Source organism: Diospyros lotus, chromosome 8 (assembly GCF_014633365.1).
Source record: "Diospyros lotus cultivar Yz01 chromosome 8, ASM1463336v1, whole genome shotgun sequence".
In the NCBI taxonomy this organism is placed as follows: domain Eukaryota; kingdom Viridiplantae; phylum Streptophyta; class Magnoliopsida; order Ericales; family Ebenaceae; genus Diospyros; species Diospyros lotus.
In genome coordinates, this window is record NC_068345.1 from 41455248 (window position 1) to 41475768 (window position 20521).

Consider the following 20521-nt stretch of genomic DNA (forward strand, 5'->3'; position numbering starts at 1 on the left):
CTTTTGTACTTTGACATATAAAAAAAATAATTAAATTGACTCATATCACTTTATATTTTTTAATACATCAAAGTATAATGAGTTAAATTAACTTAAAATTATAAATATAAGAGTGTAATCGAAATAATAAAAAGTCTAGATTATTATATAAAAAAAGATCAAAATACATTGATTAAATTGACTCAATAAAACAGGTTCCAAGATATAATTAAAATAACAAAAAATTTGAGTGATCACAAAAAAAAAACATAAATTATAAAGATAAAAATATAGATTTGGCTAATTTAAAATTATATATATATTTTTATAATAAAATAAAAAGAAGAAGTATAAAAGAGGAACTAAGAACTTGACTGGCGTAGGATCGGCCGTCTCGCTGACCACGTCTCTCTACTCGGACTCCCGTGGCTGCCACGTGACGAAAGCGGTGATCTACGAATTTGAACGCCCCTCCAATGAGGCCTCGCCACGTCGGCCGAGCTCGGTGCAACGGAAACCCGTCCAGGTTCAATGAACCTGAAAGGCAGCCCACCTCTGAGGTCATTATTTAACCATTCCGTTCTCTTCTCCGCTTCAGAAACAAAGAACCTTTATCTGGAACAGGGCGCCATAAGCACTACAAGCAATTCGCCGTAGAGAAAGAGAAACACAGAGATCTGTAATGGCCTTTGCTGTCACTTCTTCTACTTCCATCTCCGGCTCCCTTTCTTCTCGCTTCCATGAACAGCCCAAAGGTAAATTTGCGACTTCTCAATTGGATTTGTTTCTTGTTTCGGCCTAGAAATGAGATTTTATGTCTGTTTTTGTGTTGAGGTTTGGGAGTCTGAAGTTTTGTGTGTTTTGATCAATTTTGGCAGCTCCGTTGATCGGTTCGTTTCAGCCGTTGGATCGGTCTCATCCTCAGCCGGCGGGTTTAAATTTTTCTCGGAGAAGGTGTTCCGTGAAGCCGCTGAATGCGGAGCCCAAAGGGAAGGACTCGATTGTTCCCCTTGCAGCAACCGTCGCTGTTCCCGGTACGTATGCTCTCCTCGGTCGGTGTTTTCATAGGTTCTGTATCTGAGCAAGATATGCGAATATGCAATGCAAAGGGAAGTGCACTGACGGTTCTGCCCCTGGTTTGTGGTTGTATTTGCAGAGGTGGAGGAGAAAGTCGACGCCGAGGACTATGAGCGGCTGGCTAGGGAGCTTGAAAACGCTTCTCCTCTTGAAATCATGGATAAAGCGCTGGAGAAATTCGGAAATGACATTGCAATTGCTTTCAGGTATTTTTGTGATTCTTCAGTCGTTCAATTCAATTGTATGACAACGCTATTGCGATTTAACTAGATTATGAGGCTAAGTTTAATTGGTAATTATGTATAGTTTTCATCCTTGGCTGGAAATCTCTCACTGAATCCTATATATCTTTACATGTCTCCTTTTTGTCTATATATCTTCAAATTTAGAATGAATTGGAAAAAATTTCGTTTCACTTGCAATTACGATTCCCTTTGTGTTTAAATCTCCCTCTTGTTTTTGTACCTTATAAATTCTAAAAAGCAGAAAGTTTTCTACTTTCTGGATCAGGTGTCTAATGCTAAATCCTATTAGTTCTATACAAACGCAAGAGCTTATGTAATGCTGCATGAATCAAATTGAAAAGTTCTAGGCGCAGAGAAGTCTGAAGCAGTTCATTTTTTTTTTTTTTTTTTGTTTGATCCACTTTATTACATTAATTGTGAATATCCAAGTCAGCCTTTCAATTCAAATAAATTAAATCTCGTCTCTTAAAATTTTGCTTTTGCTTATGCAGTGGTGCTGAAGATGTTGCTTTGATCGAGTATGCACATTTGACTGGCCGCCCGTTTAGAGTATTCAGCCTGGACACAGGGAGGCTAAACCCAGAAACATACAAGTTCTTTGACATGGTTGAGAAGCATTATGGCATTCGCATTGAGTACATGTTCCCTGATGCTGTTGAAGTTCAGGCTTTAGTACGGAGCAAGGGATTGTTCTCCTTCTATGAGGATGGTCACCAAGAGTGCTGCCGGGTAAGGAAGGTGAGACCCTTGAGGAGGGCTCTGAAGGGGTTACGTGCCTGGATCACCGGGCAGAGGAAAGATCAATCGCCCGGCACTAGATCCGAGGTTCCGGTAGTGCAGGTCGACTCTTCTTTTGAGGGACTGGATGGCGGGGTTGGAAGCTTGGTGAAGTGGAACCCTGTGGCCAATGTGGAGGGAGGCGACATTTGGAACTTTCTTCGTGCCATGAATGTTCCTGTTAATTCATTGCACTCCCAAGGGTATGTCTCGATTGGGTGTGAGCCGTGCACAAGGCCGGTCCTCCCGGGGCAACACGAGAGAGAGGGAAGGTGGTGGTGGGAGGATGCCAAGGCCAAGGAATGTGGCCTCCACAAAGGAAACATCAAGGAGGAAAATGCAGGGCAAGTCAATGGAAGTGGCAATGGCGCTGCCCATGCCAATGGGTCTGCAACAGTTGCTGATATCTTTGACACCCAGAGTGTTGTGGCATTGAGCAGGAGTGGAATAGAGAATCTGTTGAAAGCGGAGGACCGAAGAGAGCCCTGGCTTGTCGTTCTATACGCACCTTGGTGCCCCTTCTGCCAGGTAGTTAATAGCTAATGGTTTTAATTGAAATGATTCATTAGTTGGTAATTTTCACTATTCATGTTGAGACCACTCCTAACTGGACGATCTGTTTGAAATTCTGAGCAGGCTATGGAAGGATCATATGTTGAATTGGCTGAGAAGCTGGCGGGGAGTGGCGTGAAGGTGGGAAAGTTCAGAGCAGATGGCGAGCAGAAGCCATTTGCACAGCAAGAGTTGCAGTTGAGCAGCTTCCCGACGATACTTTTCTTCCCCAAACACTCTTCTCGGCCCATCAAGTACCCATCTGAGAAGAGGGACGTGGACTCTTTGATGGCTTTTGTGAATGCTCTCCGGTGATTAAAATGGTCCTGGAGTCCAAACATCTGTGTTCTTCTCAAGTTAATTCGTGTAAGTTACAAAAATGGAAAGAAAATGTGAATCTGCAATAAGAAAGAAGCATAGGCAAGATCAGAGTGTGGCTGGAGACTCGAGTTTCAATACAGCCGGAGTCCATTGCCTGCTTGTTAGTGGATTCAATGTCCTAATGTTGAATCCTTCTTTTGTGTCACTTAATAGCGTTTGTTGTTTTCTTCGTCTGGTTAGGGTGCCCTTCGGGGCTAATTTTGCCATACAGCTACTTTAAGATTGGTGATTCTGTAAGAATTGAATGCTTGTAAATTTTCGCATCTTTCGTCTCACCCTGGATTAAATTTCAAATTCCTGCTCATTATTTCTGTCAGAACCATTGAACGTTTTTTTTTTTTTTTCCTCTGTGAGTTGAAGATTTACAAAAGAGATGGTTAGTATAATATAATTAACAAAACAGAATATAAAAATATACACAAAGTATATGAAAACTCTCTCTGGCAGGCATGATGATGAACGCATTCAAGGTTCAAATCTAGGCCATAAATTACCATTTAAGCAATTCCAAGAATAAAGTCACTAAGTCCCAACGAGAAAGGTTCTTATATAGGGCTAAATAGATTGAAAGAGAGGATTACCGAATGAGAGCAAAAAAAATTAAAATGCTCTCCGCTTACTTTGCAAAGTGGGCTATTACCCTGCTCTCTCCTCTCCCTTCCCATGGATGGTCGTCGATGCAACCGTCGCCATTCGATAATAAGGGTGTTAAGAAATACCAGATTGAACCATGTTTTTTAGATTGGTTTTATGGTTAGGTTCTTGTTCTAAAAAATTAAGAACCGATATATTTAGTTTTGTTATTGATTTTTTTTTTTCAAACCGTGGTTTGAACCGAACCGGAATCGATATTATACTTATATACATATTATAATTTTTTGGATATATATATATACACATGCATAAATAATATCATTTCTTAGGAAACTAGCGAGATTCATAAACTCTTTTATTTCTATACTTTTATGCGCTATTACTATACCAAATGGTCGATATAATCTGATTTGATGAGATAGCCTATGAATTATTTTGTTCTACTTTTACTTCAAGATTTGAAGCATTAATGAAGTTATGGGTTTATTTTAATTAACAAATTTGTTTGTAATTTCATATTTTGCGAAAATGTTTAGAAGCTAAATGTTAATTGGATAGAATCGAAATCGGTCCGGTATGACGGATTGGTCATGGTTTGGTTTTATATATATAATGGTTCGGTTAAGGTCTTATTTTTTCAAAACCGTTAAAAATGGTTCGGTTACTGGATTCTTATAGAACCAGACCAATCTGAATCATTGACACCTCTATTCGATAAGCCCCTCGGTAAGCCCTCCTGACTCTCAAAATTTTTTTCAATAAAAATTTAGTCCCAAATCGCCCTTTTCTCTTGACCAAAAATGAAACCCTCTTGCCAACAGAATACTCTACACGAAGTAGAGTCCACAAAGGAACAATAATCACAAAGATAAAGTGAGAACCAAGAATGAATCAATGGTAAAAGCTTACTTTCACGAATCGACCTTGTTGAATATTTATAGAGGGAAATTGATGGGGCACAGCCCAACAAAGGCAAGAGATCACCACATGAATCAACAAGGAGATGTCGCACAAAGTGGTAAGGAAAGATCGAATATGGGTAATATTCGGGATTGACTTGAGAGAGAGAGAGAAAGCAGATCGGTCGCTAACTAAAGGAAGAGAGAAAGAGAGTCTCTAGAAAAACATATATATATATATATATATATAAACGCTTATTTTGCCTTTAATTCTCACTTTTCTTTAGATTTGGCAAAAACTGCGAAGAAAAAATCCAGCGAATGTTCTTCAAAAAATGAGCTGCAGCGATCAACCAAAGCCGGAGAATCATAGTTGGGGATGTACCCCAAGCACACGAACAACCAAGAACACATAATAAATAGTGTTCTTGGTTGACGTTTTTGAATAAATAAGTTGTTAGATGATATATTTCGTACGAGTGACGTTTGGTTCATTTGGTCTCTGTTTCTCATCTCCATCCACAAGGTTTAAGGTTTAATTCTCACACACCACTTGATTTGGTCCAGTGATTTTTGCAAAAAAACGCTTCTTTTGCCTTTAATTCTCACTTTTCTTTAGATTTGGCAAAAACTACGGAGAAAAAATCTAACCAATGTGTAACACCCTACTTTTTTCTTACCGAGCATGTCACTATGCTGGGGCCCAAAATATACATAAGTTATTTTTTTTCTTTCTTTCTCAGTACATAACTTAAACCTTAAGTACTGAATTCTAAACAAAACCCCCAACAAATCATTCACAATATGCGGAAGCGATAATCGAAAACTGATATAGTACATAATCAATTTACTTTATTTATAACATAAGAATTCGTACCATAGTTAGCATTATATCCTCAATATTGAAATACATAAATACATGGAGATTCCATAATATTATAACAAGGCTAATCATCAATAAAGCATCAGTTAAAACATATCCGAGTTAGCTCGCTGAATCCATCGGCCACGCCATCACGTGTCGTCATATCTCAACCTGCTCCTTGCCTAAGCTGTAAGTCTAAACTGAAACGTTAAATGTCCTAGGGGCATAATCCATTAGAAGATAAAACTTTTAGTGATGGTCCAAAACATACATATATATATATATATATATGGATGCATGATGCAATAATATGAACAACATTTTTGCCCTAGTGTAACTTTCCAGGCCCACTAGCTCGGCATAGAATCCTAGACAAATCCCGAACCTCTATAGGATAAGCCTAACGTTATTCCATTATCGCCCTAGGGGAATTACGGCAACACTCTAGGGGCGACATCTCATTCCCATGGACAATTATCAATATGACAACGATATCGTGCCATGCAATTATCACAACTTTCCATACAATATGATAAAATGAATATTGCATTCATAAATAGTATGCATATGTAACAATCATATCATAAATATAAGTTCTTGTGAGAAAACCACTCACAAAACCATGTTTAGGATCAAATTACTCACATTTGCCCAAAGATAAAGACATATCGAAAAGCGCGCATCACCTCAATATGCGTGCTCGACCTCGAATCACGTGCCAACTCTCAAAAGTTGTACCAATCAATTTTCCTCGATCACCTCAATCATAAAAAGAATATTTAATCACTAAATATCTCAATATTCCATTTTCTTCCTATTTCCTTCATTTTTCTTCATTTTCCTTCTAAAAATCTGAATAAATACCATCGAGACTATTTTCTCAAATCTAATTCCACAACAATTCATAATAGACTATGAACTTCAAAGGAAAAATACTGAACTTACTCGGATATTGCGTTTTTACGCAAAACGAGGCTCTTTGATGCAAAAACTGAGACACCGAAAATCCTAAATCCACATATTTTTACACAGGCCTTTAGAGCTTGATTTTAGAGGAATTTAGCAATTTTTTTTTAGAATTTTTGGAGCCAGGACGCGCCATCATGCGCCCCTAAAAGTTGGCTCATGCGCGCCCACTCGTGGGGCCCAGCTGGCGCGTGTCTCACATGCGCCGGTCTTCTTCAACTTTCAGCTCGTCGGACTGGTGCACTGTCTTCGGTTTAATAGCTATATCTCCCCCATCCGACCTCCGATTGACCCCCCGTTTGAACCTATGGGTTCATCTTTTAGCCCTTTACAAGATAATACCATAAAATCCCTCAAACTGAGCCATTTTTAGACTGTTCAAGCTCATTTTTATGACGAGCCTTCGGATCTCACTTATCTCTCAACCAAAATAGCTCAAAATGCACAGAAATGAAGCTTATGACATGGGCAAAAAAATCCCCTTATCCGTTTCTCTCAATTTTAGCCCAAACTCTCGGATTTGAGAGTTTAATTTTTCACTTTATTCAGCCAATTCAAAAACCTCTATTTATAGGCAACCCCGAGCCTCCAAATGCCCATGGTTGGTCGATCCAACCTCCCTAAGGCTTCTACTTGCCCCAGATTAGTCCAAAAATGTCACTAAACACGGATTCAACGCATTGGAATTCCGGCCACAAAACGACCGAAAATCATGCAAAATTGGTCATCCTCTTGGCTAATGTCGGTCTAAGCTCGACCCAAGAGCATCCTAGGCTACTTTCCTCGAGTCTTTCACCATCGAATTCGGTGATGGGAGGTGGTGGAGGAAGCTTAGTCGGCCATGGAAGATTGCTCAATCTCTAACTTTTGAAAATTGCACTTTGACCCCTATCTTTTTCTCATTTTGCATTTGGTCCTTTCCTTTAAGCCCCTGAGCTTTCCAATAGTTCGATTACGATCCTCAAGTCCTAAAAACTTCCATTCATTCTTGGAAGATTCTGAAAAATCGTTGTCTCGACCTCCGTCTGTCAATTTTAAAAAACTACACTTAGGCCCGAATCTTTGTTTTGGCCATAAACCCTATCGTTTCTTCCTGAAACCTCTAAAGGGTTGTTTCTCATGAAAAACCTAAGCCCCTTAAGGCTTCCGTTGACTTTCGAGAAATCTCCTATAATGATTCGATTTTACAGCCTAATTGGCAGCTGCCATTTTGTTGTACCAAAAACTGTTCCCGATCCGATTTCTTTCGGCATCATAAACCCTATCTCGGGGTGCTTGTTAATACCACATCATTTTTCTTTGGTATCTCGACTCTAGAACACTCCCGGCAGTTGATTCGGTCATCTATACAGTAATAAATTACCATTATACCCTTCATTTATTATTAAATTCTATTTTTGCCCCCAAGATAATTTACCTTTGAGTCCTTTAGAATTTCTTGAGTATTACATAACGTTGTTCAAAAAATGAGCTGCAGCGATTAACCAAAACCGGAGAATCATACTTGGGGATGTACCCCAAGCACACGAGCAACCAAGAATACATAATAAATAGTGTTCTTGGTTGATGTTTTTGAATAAATAAGTTGTTAGATGACATATTTCGTACGAGTAAGGTTTGGTTAATCTGGTCTCGATTTCTTATCTCCATCCACAATGTCTAAGGTTCAATTCTCACACACCACCCGGTTTGGTTCAGCGATTTTGCAAAAAAACGCTTCTTTTGCCTTTAATTCTTACTTTTCTTCAGATTTGGAAAAAACTGTGGAGAAAAAATTCAGCTAACGTTATTCAAAAAATGAGCTGCAGCGATCAACCAAAGCCGGAGAATCATAGCTGGGGATGTACCCCAGGCACACGAGCAACCAAGAACACATAATAAATAGTGTTCTTGGTTGATGTTTTTGAATAAATAAGTTGTTAGATGACATATTTCGTACGAGTGAGGTTTGGTTAATCTGGTCTCTATTTCTCATCTCCATCCACAAGGTATAAGGTTCAATTCTCACACACCACCTGGTTTGGTCCAACAATTTTACAAAAAAACGCTTCTTTTGCCTTTAATTCTTACTTTTCTTTAGATTTGGAAAAAACTGTGGAGAAAAAATCCAACTAACGTTGTTCAAAAAATGAGCTGCAGCGATCAACCAAAGCCAGAGAATCATAGCTGGGGATGTACCCCAGGCACACGAGCAACGAAGAACGCATAATAAATAGTGTTCTTGGTCGACGTTTTTGAATAAATAAGTTGTTAGATGACATATTTCGTACGAGTGAGGTTTGGTTCATCTGGTCTCTGTTTCTCATCTCCATCCACAAAGGTATAAGGTTCAATTCTCACACCCACCCGGTTAGGTTCAACAATTTTGCAAAAAAACGCTTCTTTTGCCTTTAATTCTTCCTTTTCTTCAAATTTGGCAAAAACTATGGAGAAAAAATCTAGCTAACGTTGTTCAAAAAATGAGCTGCAACGATCAACCAAAGCTGGAGAATCATAGCTGGGGATGTACCCCAAGCACACGAGCAACCACGAACACATAATAAATAGTGTTCTTGGTTGACGTTTTTGAATAGATAAGTTGTTAGATGACATATTTCGTATGAGTGAGGTTTGGTTCATTTGGTCTCTATTTCTCATCTCCATCCACAAGGTCTAAGGTTCAATTCTCACACCCACCCGGTTAGGTTCAACGATTTTGCAAAAAAAATGCTTCTTTTGCCTTTAATTCTCACTTTTCTTTAGATTTGGCAAAAACTGTGGAGAAAAAATCCAGCTAACGTTATTCAAAAAATGAGCTGCAACGATCAACCAAAGCCGGAGAATTATAGCTGGGGATGTATCCCAGGCACACTAGAAACCAAGAACACATAATAAATAGTGTTCTTGGTTGACGTTTTTGAATAAATAAGTTGTTAGATGACATATTTCGTAGGAGTGAGGTTTGGTTCATCTGGTCTCTCTTTCTCATCTCCATCCACAAGGTCTAAGGTTCAATTCTCACACCCACCCGGTTAGGTTTAGCGATTTTGCAAAAAAACGCTTCTTTTGCCTTTAATTCTCTCTTTTCTTCAGATTTGGCAAAAACTGTGGAGAAAAAATTCAGCTAACGTTGTTCAAAAAATGAGCTACAGCGATCAACCAAAGCTGGAGACTCATAGCTGGGGATGTACCCCAGGCACATGAGCAACCAAGAACACATAATAAATAGTGTTCTTGGTTGACGTGTTTGAATAAATAAGTTGTTAGATGACATATTTTGTACGAGTGAGGTTTGGTTCATCTGGTCTCTGTTTCTATCTTCATCCACATGGTCAAAGGTTTAATTCTCACACACCACTTGGTTTGTGTTGTTGTACTTTTTGTACATTAGTTTTGATGATGAAAAACATATTTTGTTTAATCTCTAAGTCATTTTCAACATAAATCAATTTCAATATCAAGTATTTCTTTGTGAGAATGAAAACCAAATGAATTTCAAGTATCGAGATTTCAAAGTCATATTTTTTCTAAGTTTGGTTGGTTAGCACCTTATAAGGAGACCTATATGAAAATGTTTTCTTTTTAGAAAACTAACTCCCGGTATTTCAATAGTTAACATCCATTATTGATAAAATGATTTTTAACGAATTTTTCAAGAAATAGAAAGTGTATATCTTGGAGGCGGTAAAATAGCAAAATCCTAAGTTTGTACTAAAACCCAAATTCTACTTTCTTATTCTTATGGATTTTGATTTTTTAGATATTTTTATTGAATCCAAATGGGGGGTATTTTGTTATTTACATTTATGTATTAAAGTAAATGGAAGGTAAAATATAAATTAAGAAAAATGAGGATGTTATAATGTAAATATGTTGTAATGTATTGGATTGAATTTGCTCTTGCTTGGTCGACTAAAGCTGTGGGATCTGTCGACTAATAGTGTGTTTGTTTGTGCCTTGGTCGACTAACTTTATGCATTGGTCGACTAACCTTAAACCTTGGTCGACTAACAGAGCTTTTGATATGACTTGGTCGACTAACTCTTTGAGTCTGTCGAGAGATGGGTTCTCTTGGTCGACTAACTTCCATGTGTAGTTTTGTCTTGGTTGACTAAGCACTTTGTTATCTTTATGACTTGGTCGACCAACCTATTTTCTCTGTCGACTAAGCTTGTTATTTTTGCTTGATTCTGTTGACTAACCATTTTTATCTGTCGACTAACTCCTTTCGCAGAAAGCCTCAAACAGCTAGTTTTTCAAATCCCAATGGTCACAAACGGCTAGTTTCCTCTTCAATCTTTTTGAATGCCTATATATACAACTCATTGATGACCAAGAAGAGGCTAATGGATGGAAACGAGTTAATCTAAAGAGTTCAAATCATTTTTACTCGAGGTTATAAAATTTGTGCTTTCATTGTTGTATTTTTCTCTCCAAGGCTTCATTCTATCATTGTAAAATCATTTTTAAGCCTTGTTTTCATTGTGAGAGAACTTGTAACTAAAAGTGTTAACTCTTAGCTTCTCTTTTTCATTTGTATCACTCGTATTTTCCTATCTTGTTGTGCTAGAGGACTTGCTCTTTGAAGCAAATGGTTGAATTCTTAGCTAGGTGCTAGAGGGCTTTCTTGTATAAGCAAGAAGTTTGTAATTTCCTAGTCTTGGATTAGAGGGCCTACTTGGTTAAGTAGGAGGTTTTAGTGGATTATTTGTAAAATCCTTAGTGATGAGCTAAGGTAGTGGATTAGGCTTGGGTGAAGCCGAACCACTATAAATCATTTTGTTCTTTTGTGCTTGCGTTCTTTGGTCTATTTATCTTTCAAAGCATTTTACTATTCCTCACTTAGTTCACTTATTTATCTTCGCAAACTTATATTTTTCATTTTATATGCTTTACGTTTTTAAATCACTAAAACCTCAATTTGTATAAAAAAAATTTCAAGTTCAATTAAGTTTTTAAATTATCCAATTCACCCCTCTCTTGGGGTATGCCATAGCATTTCCCATTCTAATAGTTTGGTCCAGCGATTTTGCAAAAAAAGGCTTCTTTTGCCTTTAATTCTCACTTTTCTTCAAGTTTGGCAAAAACTGTGGAGATAAAATCCTGCCAACGTTCTTCAAAAATTAAGCTGCAGCGATCAACCAAAGCTAGAGAATCATAGCTGGGGATGTACCCCAGGCACACGAGCAACCAAGAACACATAATAAATAGTGTTCTTGGTTGACGTTTTTGAATAAATAAGTTGTTAGATGACATATTTTGTACGAGTGAGGTTTGGTGCATCTGGTCTCTATTTCTCATCTCCATCCACAAGGTCTAAGGTTCAATTCTCACACACCACCAGGTTTGGTTCAGCGATTTTGCAAAAAAACGCTTCTTTTGCCTTTAATTCTCACTTTCCTTCAGATTTGGCAAAAACTGTGGAGAAAAAATCCAGCTAACGTTGTTCAAAAAATGAGCTACAACAATCAACCAAAGCCAGAGAATCATAGCTGGGGATGTACCCCAGGCACACTAGCAACCAAGAACACATAATAAATAGTGTTCTTGGTTGACGTTTTTGAATAAATAAGTTGTTAGATGACATATTTCGTACGAGTGAGATTTGGTTCATCTGGTCTCTGTTTCTCATCTCCATCCACATGGTCAAAGGTTTAATTCTCACACACCACCCGGTTTGGTCAAGCGATTTTGCAAAAAAAATGCTTCTTTTGCTTTTAATTCTCACTTTTCCTTAAATTTGGCAAAAACTGTGGAGAAAAAATCTTGCCAACGTTCTTCAAAAAATGAGTTGTAGCGATCAACCAAAGTCAGAGAATCATAGCTGGGGATGTACCCCAGGCACACGAGCAACCAAGAACACATAATAAATAGTGTTATTGGTTGACGTTTTTGAATAAATAAGTTGTTAGATGACATATTTTGTACGAGTGAGGTTTGGTTCATTTGGTCTCGATTTCTCATCTCCATCCACAAGGTCTAAGGTTCAATTGTCACACACCACCCAGTTAGGTTCAGTGATTTTGCAAAAAAACGCTTCTTTTGCCTTTAATTCTTACTTTTCTTTAGATTTGGCAAAAATTGTGGAGAAAAAATCTAGCTAACGTTGTTCAAAAAATAAGCTGCAGCGATCAAACAAAGCCAGAGAATCATAGCTGGGGATGTACCCCAGGCACACGAACAACCAAGAACACATAATAAATAGTGTTCTTGGTTGACGTTTTTGAATAAATAAGTTGTTAGATGACATATTTCGTACGAGTGAGGTTTGGTTCATCTGGTCTTTGTTTCTCATCTCCATCCACAGCGTCTAAGGTTCAATTCTCACACACCACTCGGTTTGGTCCAACGATTTTGCAAAAAAATGCTTCTTTTGCCTTTAATTCTCACTTTTCTTCAGATTTGGCAAAAACTGTGGAGAAAAAATTCAGCTAACGTTGTTAAAAAAAAAAAGTTGCAGCGATCAACCAAAGCCGGAGAATCATAGCTGGGGATGTACCCCAGGCACACGAGAAACCAAGAACACATAATAAATAGTGTTATTGGTTGATGTTTTTGAATAAATATGTTGTTAGATGACATATTTCGTACGAGTAAGGTTTGGTTCATCTGGTCTCGGTTTCTCATCTCCATCCACAAGGTCTAAGGTTCAATTCTCACACACCACCTGGTTTGATTCAGTGATTTTGCAAAAAAACGCTTATTTTGCCTTTAATTCTCACTTTCCTTCAGATTTGGCAAAAATTGTGGAAAAAAATCATACCAACATTCTTCAAAATATGAGCTGTAACGATCAACCAAAGTCGGAGAATCATAGCTTGGGATGTTCCCTAGGCACACGAGCAACGAAGAACACATAATAAATAGTGTTCTTGGTTGACGTTTTTGAATAAATAAGTTGTTAGATGACATTTCGTACGAGTGAGGTTTGGTTCATCTGGTCTCTGTTTCTCATCTCCATCCACAACGTCTAAGGTTCAATTCTCACACACCACTCAGTTTGGTCCAACGATTTTGCAAAAAAATGCTTCTTTTGCCTTTAATTCTCACTTTTCTTCAGATTTGGCAAAAACTGTGGAGAAAAAATCCAGCTAACGTTGTTCAAAAAATGAGCTGTAGCGATCAACCAAAGTCGGAGAATCATAGCTTGGGATGTACCCTAGGCACACGAGCAACGAAGAACACATAATAAATAGTGTTCTTGGTTGACGTTTTTGAATAAATAAGTTGTTAGATGACATATTTTGTACGAGTGAGGTTTGGTTCATCTGGTCTCTGTTTCTCATCTCCATCCACAACGTCTAAGGTTCAATTCTCACACACCACCTGGTTTGATTCAGCGATTTTGCAAAAAAACGCTTATTTTGCCTTTAATTCTCACTTTTCTTCAGATTTGGCAAAAACTGTGGAGAAAAAATCCAGCTAACGTTGTTCAAAAAATGAGCTGCAACGATCAACCAAAGCCGGAAAATCATAGCTGGGGATGTACCCCAGGCATACTAGCAACGAAGAACACATAATAAATAGTGTTATTGGTTGACGTTTTTGAATAAATAAGGTTTTAGATGACATATTTCGTACGAGTGAGGTTTGGTTCATCTGATCTCTGTTTCTCATCTCCATCCACAACGTCTAAGGTTCAATTCTCACACACCACCTGGTTTGGTCCAACGATTTTGCAAAAAAATGCTTCTTTTGCCTTTAATTCTCACTTTTCTTCAGACTTGGCAAAAATTATGGAGAAAAAATCCAGCTAACGTTGTTCAAAAAATAAGTTGCAGTGATCAACCAAACCCGGAGAATCATAGCTGGGGATGTACCCCAGGCACACGAGCAACCAAGAACACATAATAAATAGTGTTCTTGGTTGACGTTTTTGAATAAATAAGTTGTTAGATGACATATTTCGTACGAGTGACGTTTGTTTCATCTGGTCTCTGTTTCTCATCTCCATCCACAAGGTCTAAGGTTTAATGCTCACACACCACCCGATTTGGTCCAGCTATTTTGCAAAAAAAGAAAACGCTTCTTTTCGCTTTAATTCTCACTTTTTTTCATATTTGACAAAAACTTTGGAGAAAAAATCCTGCTAACGTTCTTCAAAAAATGAGCTGCAACGATTAATCAAAGCTGGAGAATCATAGCTGGGGATATACCCAGGCACACGAGCAACCAAGAACACATAATAAATAGTGTTCTTGGTTGAGGTTTTTGAATAAATAAGTTGTTAGGGCATCAAAGTCATTGGGCTTGCACAAGAGACATAGGCTAACATAAGATAAAGGGCTAGGCTTCTCCATCTCTTGAGTAAATGGGCTTAAACCCATTTTTCCTTCAAAGAGATGATAAATGGGCTTATGACCCGACTTCTAATTGAGCTACCAGTAAGTGATAATTTTGGGTTATACTTCAATTATGGGTTGAAGTCTATGAAGATCATACTTGCTCAACATATCGTCACTGCCTTGGGCCTTATTCAGAAACACAACCTAACATTCTCTACATGACAAATGAATTGTAATTTTGGTTTGGGTTAACTCGAAAAAATTTGGTTTGGTTCAAGCTATGAGTTGGTTCAATTTAGTTTTTAAATTTGACAATTTCAATTATTTTGATTCGAATCAATTTTTGTATTAAAAAAAATAAAATAATAATAATCAAACTAATTGAAATATAAAAAAGACATCATTTTTTAATTATTATTATTTTTTTGAATTGATTCGATTTTCTTTGAATTTTTTTTTTCAATTTACGCATTTATTCGAACGATTCAATTTGATTTTTAACATAGGTTTGGCCTATTCAATTTAAGTAATTCGGTCAATTCGATAACTGATAAGATGTTCACTCTCATTTATAAGTGAAAATTCTATACAAATTGCATAAATTTTATATTGAATAACTATTCATTAAGAAATAAAGATTGGTAACTTAAAGTTTAAATATTAGTTTCGAATTTTTCTTTTTAGGTGTGTGAAGAAACTTTATGAAATTCATTACTTCCCATTTTTGTATGGTTCCATCAGAAGACTCTTTAGAGTATATAGGATGGGCCGAGGCCCAAATCCTGAAAGATAATGCATGGTTGAGTGAAGCTGTACCTGTACTTGGGCCTTGGGCCTACTTACCTGGCCCATCTATATTCAACAGAAAAAGAGCAAGAAAAACAAAGTTAAAGGCTGCCTTGTGCTTTTAGTTTGTCTACTAGTTCTAGTTGACCTACAATCTAAGCACCCATTAAAGGATTATGCATTTAAACTCTTTTTGTGGGTTTTGTTTAATACGAAAGAAATCAATCTAAATCAGTGTTATCGTCCAAAAGTTTATGGACCCTTTGGTTATATACTTCATTTTTCATTTTACCATCCTTTGCATTGCATGCTGTTTCACGTGGAATGGCTATTTAGCCCCTTCTGTCATAAGTTTTTTGTATCCATGTATGTCACCTAATAGATTCTTAACAAAAGAAAAAAAAAACAACAACAACTAGCAACAGAAAACATGAAAGTGTAGGAGTAAAAATATAAATTTGATATATATGTAAATATTTCCGTTGGATCTCTTTCTCTTTACAAACCCAACCAATAGGCAAAGCCATCATAGAAAGGGTAAAGGGTCAATGAGGGCATTATGATAATTTGGACAGCGGAAGAGCAACTGAAGTGTAAAGCTTAGATTCATTCATATATCTACGGTTGGAGTGGTAAGATCTAGGAACAACTAGCTTCTTGAAGCTCCAGTCTTTCCAATTCCAAGTCAAATCCCCTCCAAGTCGAAGGAGAGAGAGACAACGCTTCCCAAAGATAATGCGAGGACTTGCTACTGAACCAGAACCAGAAGATGAAACCAGCAGCAGCAGAGCTCGATTCACTCTTCCATGGAAAATCTCGCCTTCCCTTCCTTCTTTTCTTCGTCTTCTCCTTCCTCGCAACGGTCTACCCCTTCAGAACAGGTGATGAACGATCGAAACCCACTTCACAAAACTCGCTATCTATCTATCTATCGTCTTTTCGTTTCTAGGCGTTTCTCAATCTGTGGATAGTTAAACAAGCACCGACTTTCCTTGCAGAGATTAAGCAGCGGCAGGATAAAGACGAGCCATACGTGGGGCTCAACATCGGCACTGATGTCTCCAATTTGCCATCTCCGGCCGATTTAGTGGCGCTTCTACAGCTGCAGAAGATTACTCACGTTCGGCTTTACGACGCCAATGGCGACATTCTTAAGGCTCTGGCCAAGACCAAGATCCGCGTCATCATCAGCGTCCCGAACAACCAGCTCCTCGCAATCGGCTCCTCCAACGCCACTGCCGCCGCCTGGATCAGCCGCAATGTCGCCGCATACTACCCCCAAACCCTAATCACCGCTGTGGCCGTCGGCGATGAGGTGCTGACCACCGTGCCCTCCTCAGCGCCGCTCCTCGTCCCTGCCATCGAGTCCCTCTACGCGGCCCTTGCCGCCTCCAATTTGCACAACCTGATAAAGATTTCCACTCCCCACGCGGCCTCCATTGTTCTCGATCCGTTTCCGCCTTCCCAGGCCTTCTTCAACCAAACCCTAGCTCCAATCGTCTTGCCGTTGCTTCAGTTCTTGTCGCGAACAAAATCGCCGCTGATGATGAATCTCTACCCCTACTACGTTTTCATGGAGAACAAAGGGGTTGTTCCTCTGGACAACTCGCTTTTCAGGCCATTGACGCCGGCCAAAGAGATGGTCGATCCCAATACTCTGCTTCACTATACGAATGTCCTCGACGCCATGATTGATGCTGTATATTTCTCCATGAAGAATCTGAACATTTCTGACGTTGAAGTGCTCGTCACTGAAACTGGGTGGCCTTCAAAGGGGGATTCCAAAGAGCCATACGCCACAATTGACAATGCTGACACATACAATTCCAATTTGGTCAAACACGTGTTCGATAAAAGTGGAACCCCTTTGCACCCCGAAATCACATCCAGCGTGTTTATATACGAGTTGTTCAATGAAGACTTGAGGTCAGAGCCGGTTTCCGAGGCCAACTGGGGACTCTTCTATGGAAACACAACTCAGGTTTACCTGCTTCATGTTTCCGGGGTTGGGACTTTTTTGGCGAATGACACGACCAACCAGACCTATTGTGTGGCCATGGACGGCGAGGATTCTAGGACGCTGCAGGCAGCATTGGATTGGGCTTGTGGACCAGGACGAGCAAATTGCTCTGAGATTCAGCCGGGAGAGAATTGTTATGCTCCTAATACTGTGAAGGACCATGCTTCCTATGCGTTTGATAGCTACTACCAGAAGGAAGGGAAGGCTGCCGGTTCTTGCTTCTTCAAGGGCGTGGCCATGATCACCACCACTAACCCAAGTAAGTGCCACACTAACCCTAGCCACTCTGGTTTTGGTTTTGCAATTAGTCTCTAGAATGTTTGGTTCTCGGGAAAATTTTGATGGGATTGTTAAGTCATTGATGAGGAGTGATTATATTATATGGATTTATTGATGGATGTGGATTTGAACTTTGGAGAATTAAACAATCGATTTGGTTCATGACTAGGAGATCAAAGCAAATCTTAAACTACTGGTTTTGTTTTATATTTGCTAAGATGTCAAATTCGAGTCCTTTTTTCCTGGCTTTGAATGAATAATAATGTGATTTACAAGTGTTGCTATGCTAGACGAGTCGAGGTTGTCCCCCGCATCTCGTCATGTCATTCATATACTAATAAACAACATTCATATAGTGCCAAATAATAGAGGTCAAGCCAAATGGGTCCCACATCTTTTTTCGATATCTTTTCAATAGATAGACTGTGATCTGACTATGGTTTTCCATGGCGGAAAAATGGCAGGTCACGGGAGCTGTACATTTCCTGGAAGGTGAGCGAAATTACCCCTACTTTGAGGGCTTCATTTTCCCAAGAATTTTCCACACAACTGACTGTTTCATTGTCCTCTTGTGAAACATATACTTGTGACTCTGCAGCAAGAAAGCGAGCAATAAAACAGGAGAGGCAAAGAACACGACAGAAGCAAGTGTTGCAGACGCAACAAGCTTCCCCACCACCAAGGGTGGTTTAAGCCTTTTCTTCGGCTTGGCGCTCTCTCTATTATTTGATTCATTCATTTCATGATTCCCTTCTCTAGGTAATCGACGCCAACCACCAAAAACTTCTTGTTTCTTTTTCTTTTTACTTACAGAACCAAGTTCTTGAAGTTTTGAACTTGTTTTTGTTTCGGATCCGTACCGACACTGCCTTGTTTCTGTGCCCAGATGTGGCTTCGTTTTTGAGGGCATGATCGACGTCTGAAGGGCCCCAAATTATTGGGTTTTGAACACACATGTGATTCTTGCGAGGGTCTGGGTTGTATACTGAGCAGCACAGCAGCACTGAGGAGCAATTCTTGACCCTTAATAATGTGATGATCATTTCAAAATTCTTGAGCTTTATTCACTTTGTTTCTTTCTTTCTTTCTTGAACTTTTTCTTGCCACATTGTTGCATCGCTGGGCCATTGAGAATAGGAAATTAAGACAGCAAAGAAGTTGGCTTAGTGATATTATTATAATTCATCTGACGGACACTCAACTTTTGAGGAGGAAGCTGACCCATCAAGCAGGTTAAAGGGTGGAGCCTCGTGCATGGTCCCATTTCGTGAGGAGTGCTGTATATAATATGTTTTGATTGATATAAAACTGGGGTTTATTATTGTTAGTGGAGCTTCCATTAAATGTCACAAAAGGAGGAATTGATCTTAGCTCCTTGTACTACTGCTTACGGGTGAGTATTTAGGATTTGATTAATTGTTTAAATCAAATAGATTGAATTTGTTTTAAAAATTGAACTCACCAATTGAATAGATAAATAAATAAATAAATCAGATCAATCAAAAAATTGGAAAAAAAAACTGAAAAAATAAAAAAATTGTATTGTTGAACTGGATCAGCTATTTTTCTTCTTTTGTTCTGTTCAATTATTGGTAAAAAATGATGTTATTTTTGACATTTTAGATCAGTTTAATTATTTTGGTTTTGACTGATAACTTAGTTGATTATTTTAATTGATTTAGCTCAGTTTAATTAAAATATTGCTTACGCTCACCCCTGTTACTACTAGTACGTTGTGAAGAAGACTGACGGACTGACTGAGCCAAAAAATTAGATGGGAAAAAGAAATCTTCTCTGGTTGCGGTGAGCGTGGATCGAACACGCGACCTTCAGATCTTCAGTCTGACGCTCTCCCAACTGAGCTATCCCCGCTAGATATCTTGTGGCTGTGGGAAGAGTCTATTCATTCGAGACATTCGGCTTTCAACTTGGACATTATCTTCTGGAGCCTAAATCTAATAGATTTTTTGAAGGGACCATCGGGCCGGCCAAATGGGCCAAGCCATATTTTGCAGCAAATATATCATGGGGCTAAGGGTTAGATGAGACCAGCCTTGTTGCTCACAAGTTCTAAGCCTTGAGATCTTTGGCCTCACATAAAACAAAGTCAATGCTAGCACAGAATAACTCATTTCATGTCTTTAGAAGTTAATGGAAGGATGAGAGGCATTATACTTGGTCTATTTCATCAAAAACAAAACAAAAACAATTGAATTTTTCCTTTTAACATGATATACAAAGGTTCCCACTTCTTACTCTGAAAATAATTCGTCTTACATTTTGTGGGGACTAAGGTATCTAATCTTCTGATTATTTATTGCAATTGTCTTTATGTGAGTTATAATATTGTTTGTACAATAGTATCAAACAATTACATGCCATCTTCTAAACTAAAATAAATGTTTTAAAGTAATCAATTATCTTATTAAATCATTCAATTATCTCATTAAGTTAATATCATCATATATAATATTTAAATTAATTATCTCATCAGATAAACGCCATTATATCTAATAAAATGTTTATTTTCATTATCTTATAAGGTATTAAATAATTATTATTGATTTATTTAATAAAATATTTTCATCAATTATCAGGTGAACCACAAAACAATTCTTACACTTTATGCTTTGCAGCTACTATGTTTCATCAGTTCATTGCGAACCCTAATGGAAGCAAACACTTGCGAATGGCTTGTTGTCCATCTGTATACAACTGCTAGGTAGATCATTAAAACTGGGTGGTGTTATGTTGAATAAAGATAGGTGATACACAAAACAAACCCCTCAAGAAATCTCACATAAATTCTCCCTCTCTGTGGCCTCCCATTTCTCAAA

General features: G+C 38.3%; 2 protein-coding genes and 1 non-coding gene across 3 annotated transcripts; 2 read left to right on the plus strand and 1 right to left on the minus strand.

The window, feature by feature from the left end:
* Positions 1-565: 565 nt before the first annotated feature.
* LOC127808454 (5'-adenylylsulfate reductase 1, chloroplastic-like) lies at positions 566-3286 on the plus strand. Its single transcript, XM_052347002.1, has 5 exons — positions 566-734; positions 858-1013; positions 1136-1262; positions 1793-2606; positions 2715-3286. Exons 1-5 carry the CDS (start codon positions 662-664, stop codon positions 2943-2945), a joined length of 1401 nt encoding a protein of 466 aa, XP_052202962.1. The 5' UTR covers positions 566-661; the 3' UTR covers positions 2946-3286.
* Positions 3287-15942: 12656 nt separating this feature from the next.
* Positions 15943-19067, plus strand: LOC127808843 (glucan endo-1,3-beta-glucosidase 1-like). Its single transcript, XM_052347501.1, has 5 exons — positions 15943-16266; positions 16384-17664; positions 18149-18176; positions 18283-18443; positions 18571-19067. The coding sequence occupies exons 1-4, from the start codon at positions 16155-16157 to the stop codon at positions 18428-18430; spliced, it is 1569 nt and encodes a 522-aa protein (XP_052203461.1). The 5' UTR covers positions 15943-16154; the 3' UTR covers positions 18431-18443; positions 18571-19067.
* A 416-nt stretch (positions 19068-19483) lies between these two features.
* TRNAF-GAA (transfer RNA phenylalanine (anticodon GAA)) lies at positions 19484-19556 on the minus strand. The gene has a single exon. It is a non-coding gene; the product is annotated as a tRNA-Phe (tRNA).
* Positions 19557-20521: the final 965 nt, after the last annotated feature.

What these genes read in the sequence shown, in the direction of transcription:
- LOC127808454 (XM_052347002.1), top strand. Translation starts at nt 662, where the DNA reads ATGGCCTTTGCTGTCACTTCTTCTACTTCCATCTCCGGCTCCCTTTCT. An exon ending in CTTCCATGAACAGCCCAAAG is followed by an intron (nt 735 to 857) that starts GTAAATTTGCGA and finishes CAATTTTGGCAG; the next exon opens with CTCCGTTGATCGGTTCGTTT. An exon ending in GACATTGCAATTGCTTTCAG is followed by an intron (nt 1,263 to 1,792) that starts GTATTTTTGTGA and finishes TTGCTTATGCAG; the next exon opens with TGGTGCTGAAGATGTTGCTT.
- LOC127808843 (XM_052347501.1), top strand. Translation starts at nt 16,155, where the DNA reads ATGAAACCAGCAGCAGCAGAGCTCGATTCACTCTTCCATGGAAAATCT. An exon ending in GGTCTACCCCTTCAGAACAG is followed by an intron (nt 16,267 to 16,383) that starts GTGATGAACGAT and finishes CTTTCCTTGCAG; the next exon opens with AGATTAAGCAGCGGCAGGAT. An exon ending in AGCTGTACATTTCCTGGAAG is followed by an intron (nt 18,177 to 18,282) that starts GTGAGCGAAATT and finishes GTGACTCTGCAG; the next exon opens with CAAGAAAGCGAGCAATAAAA.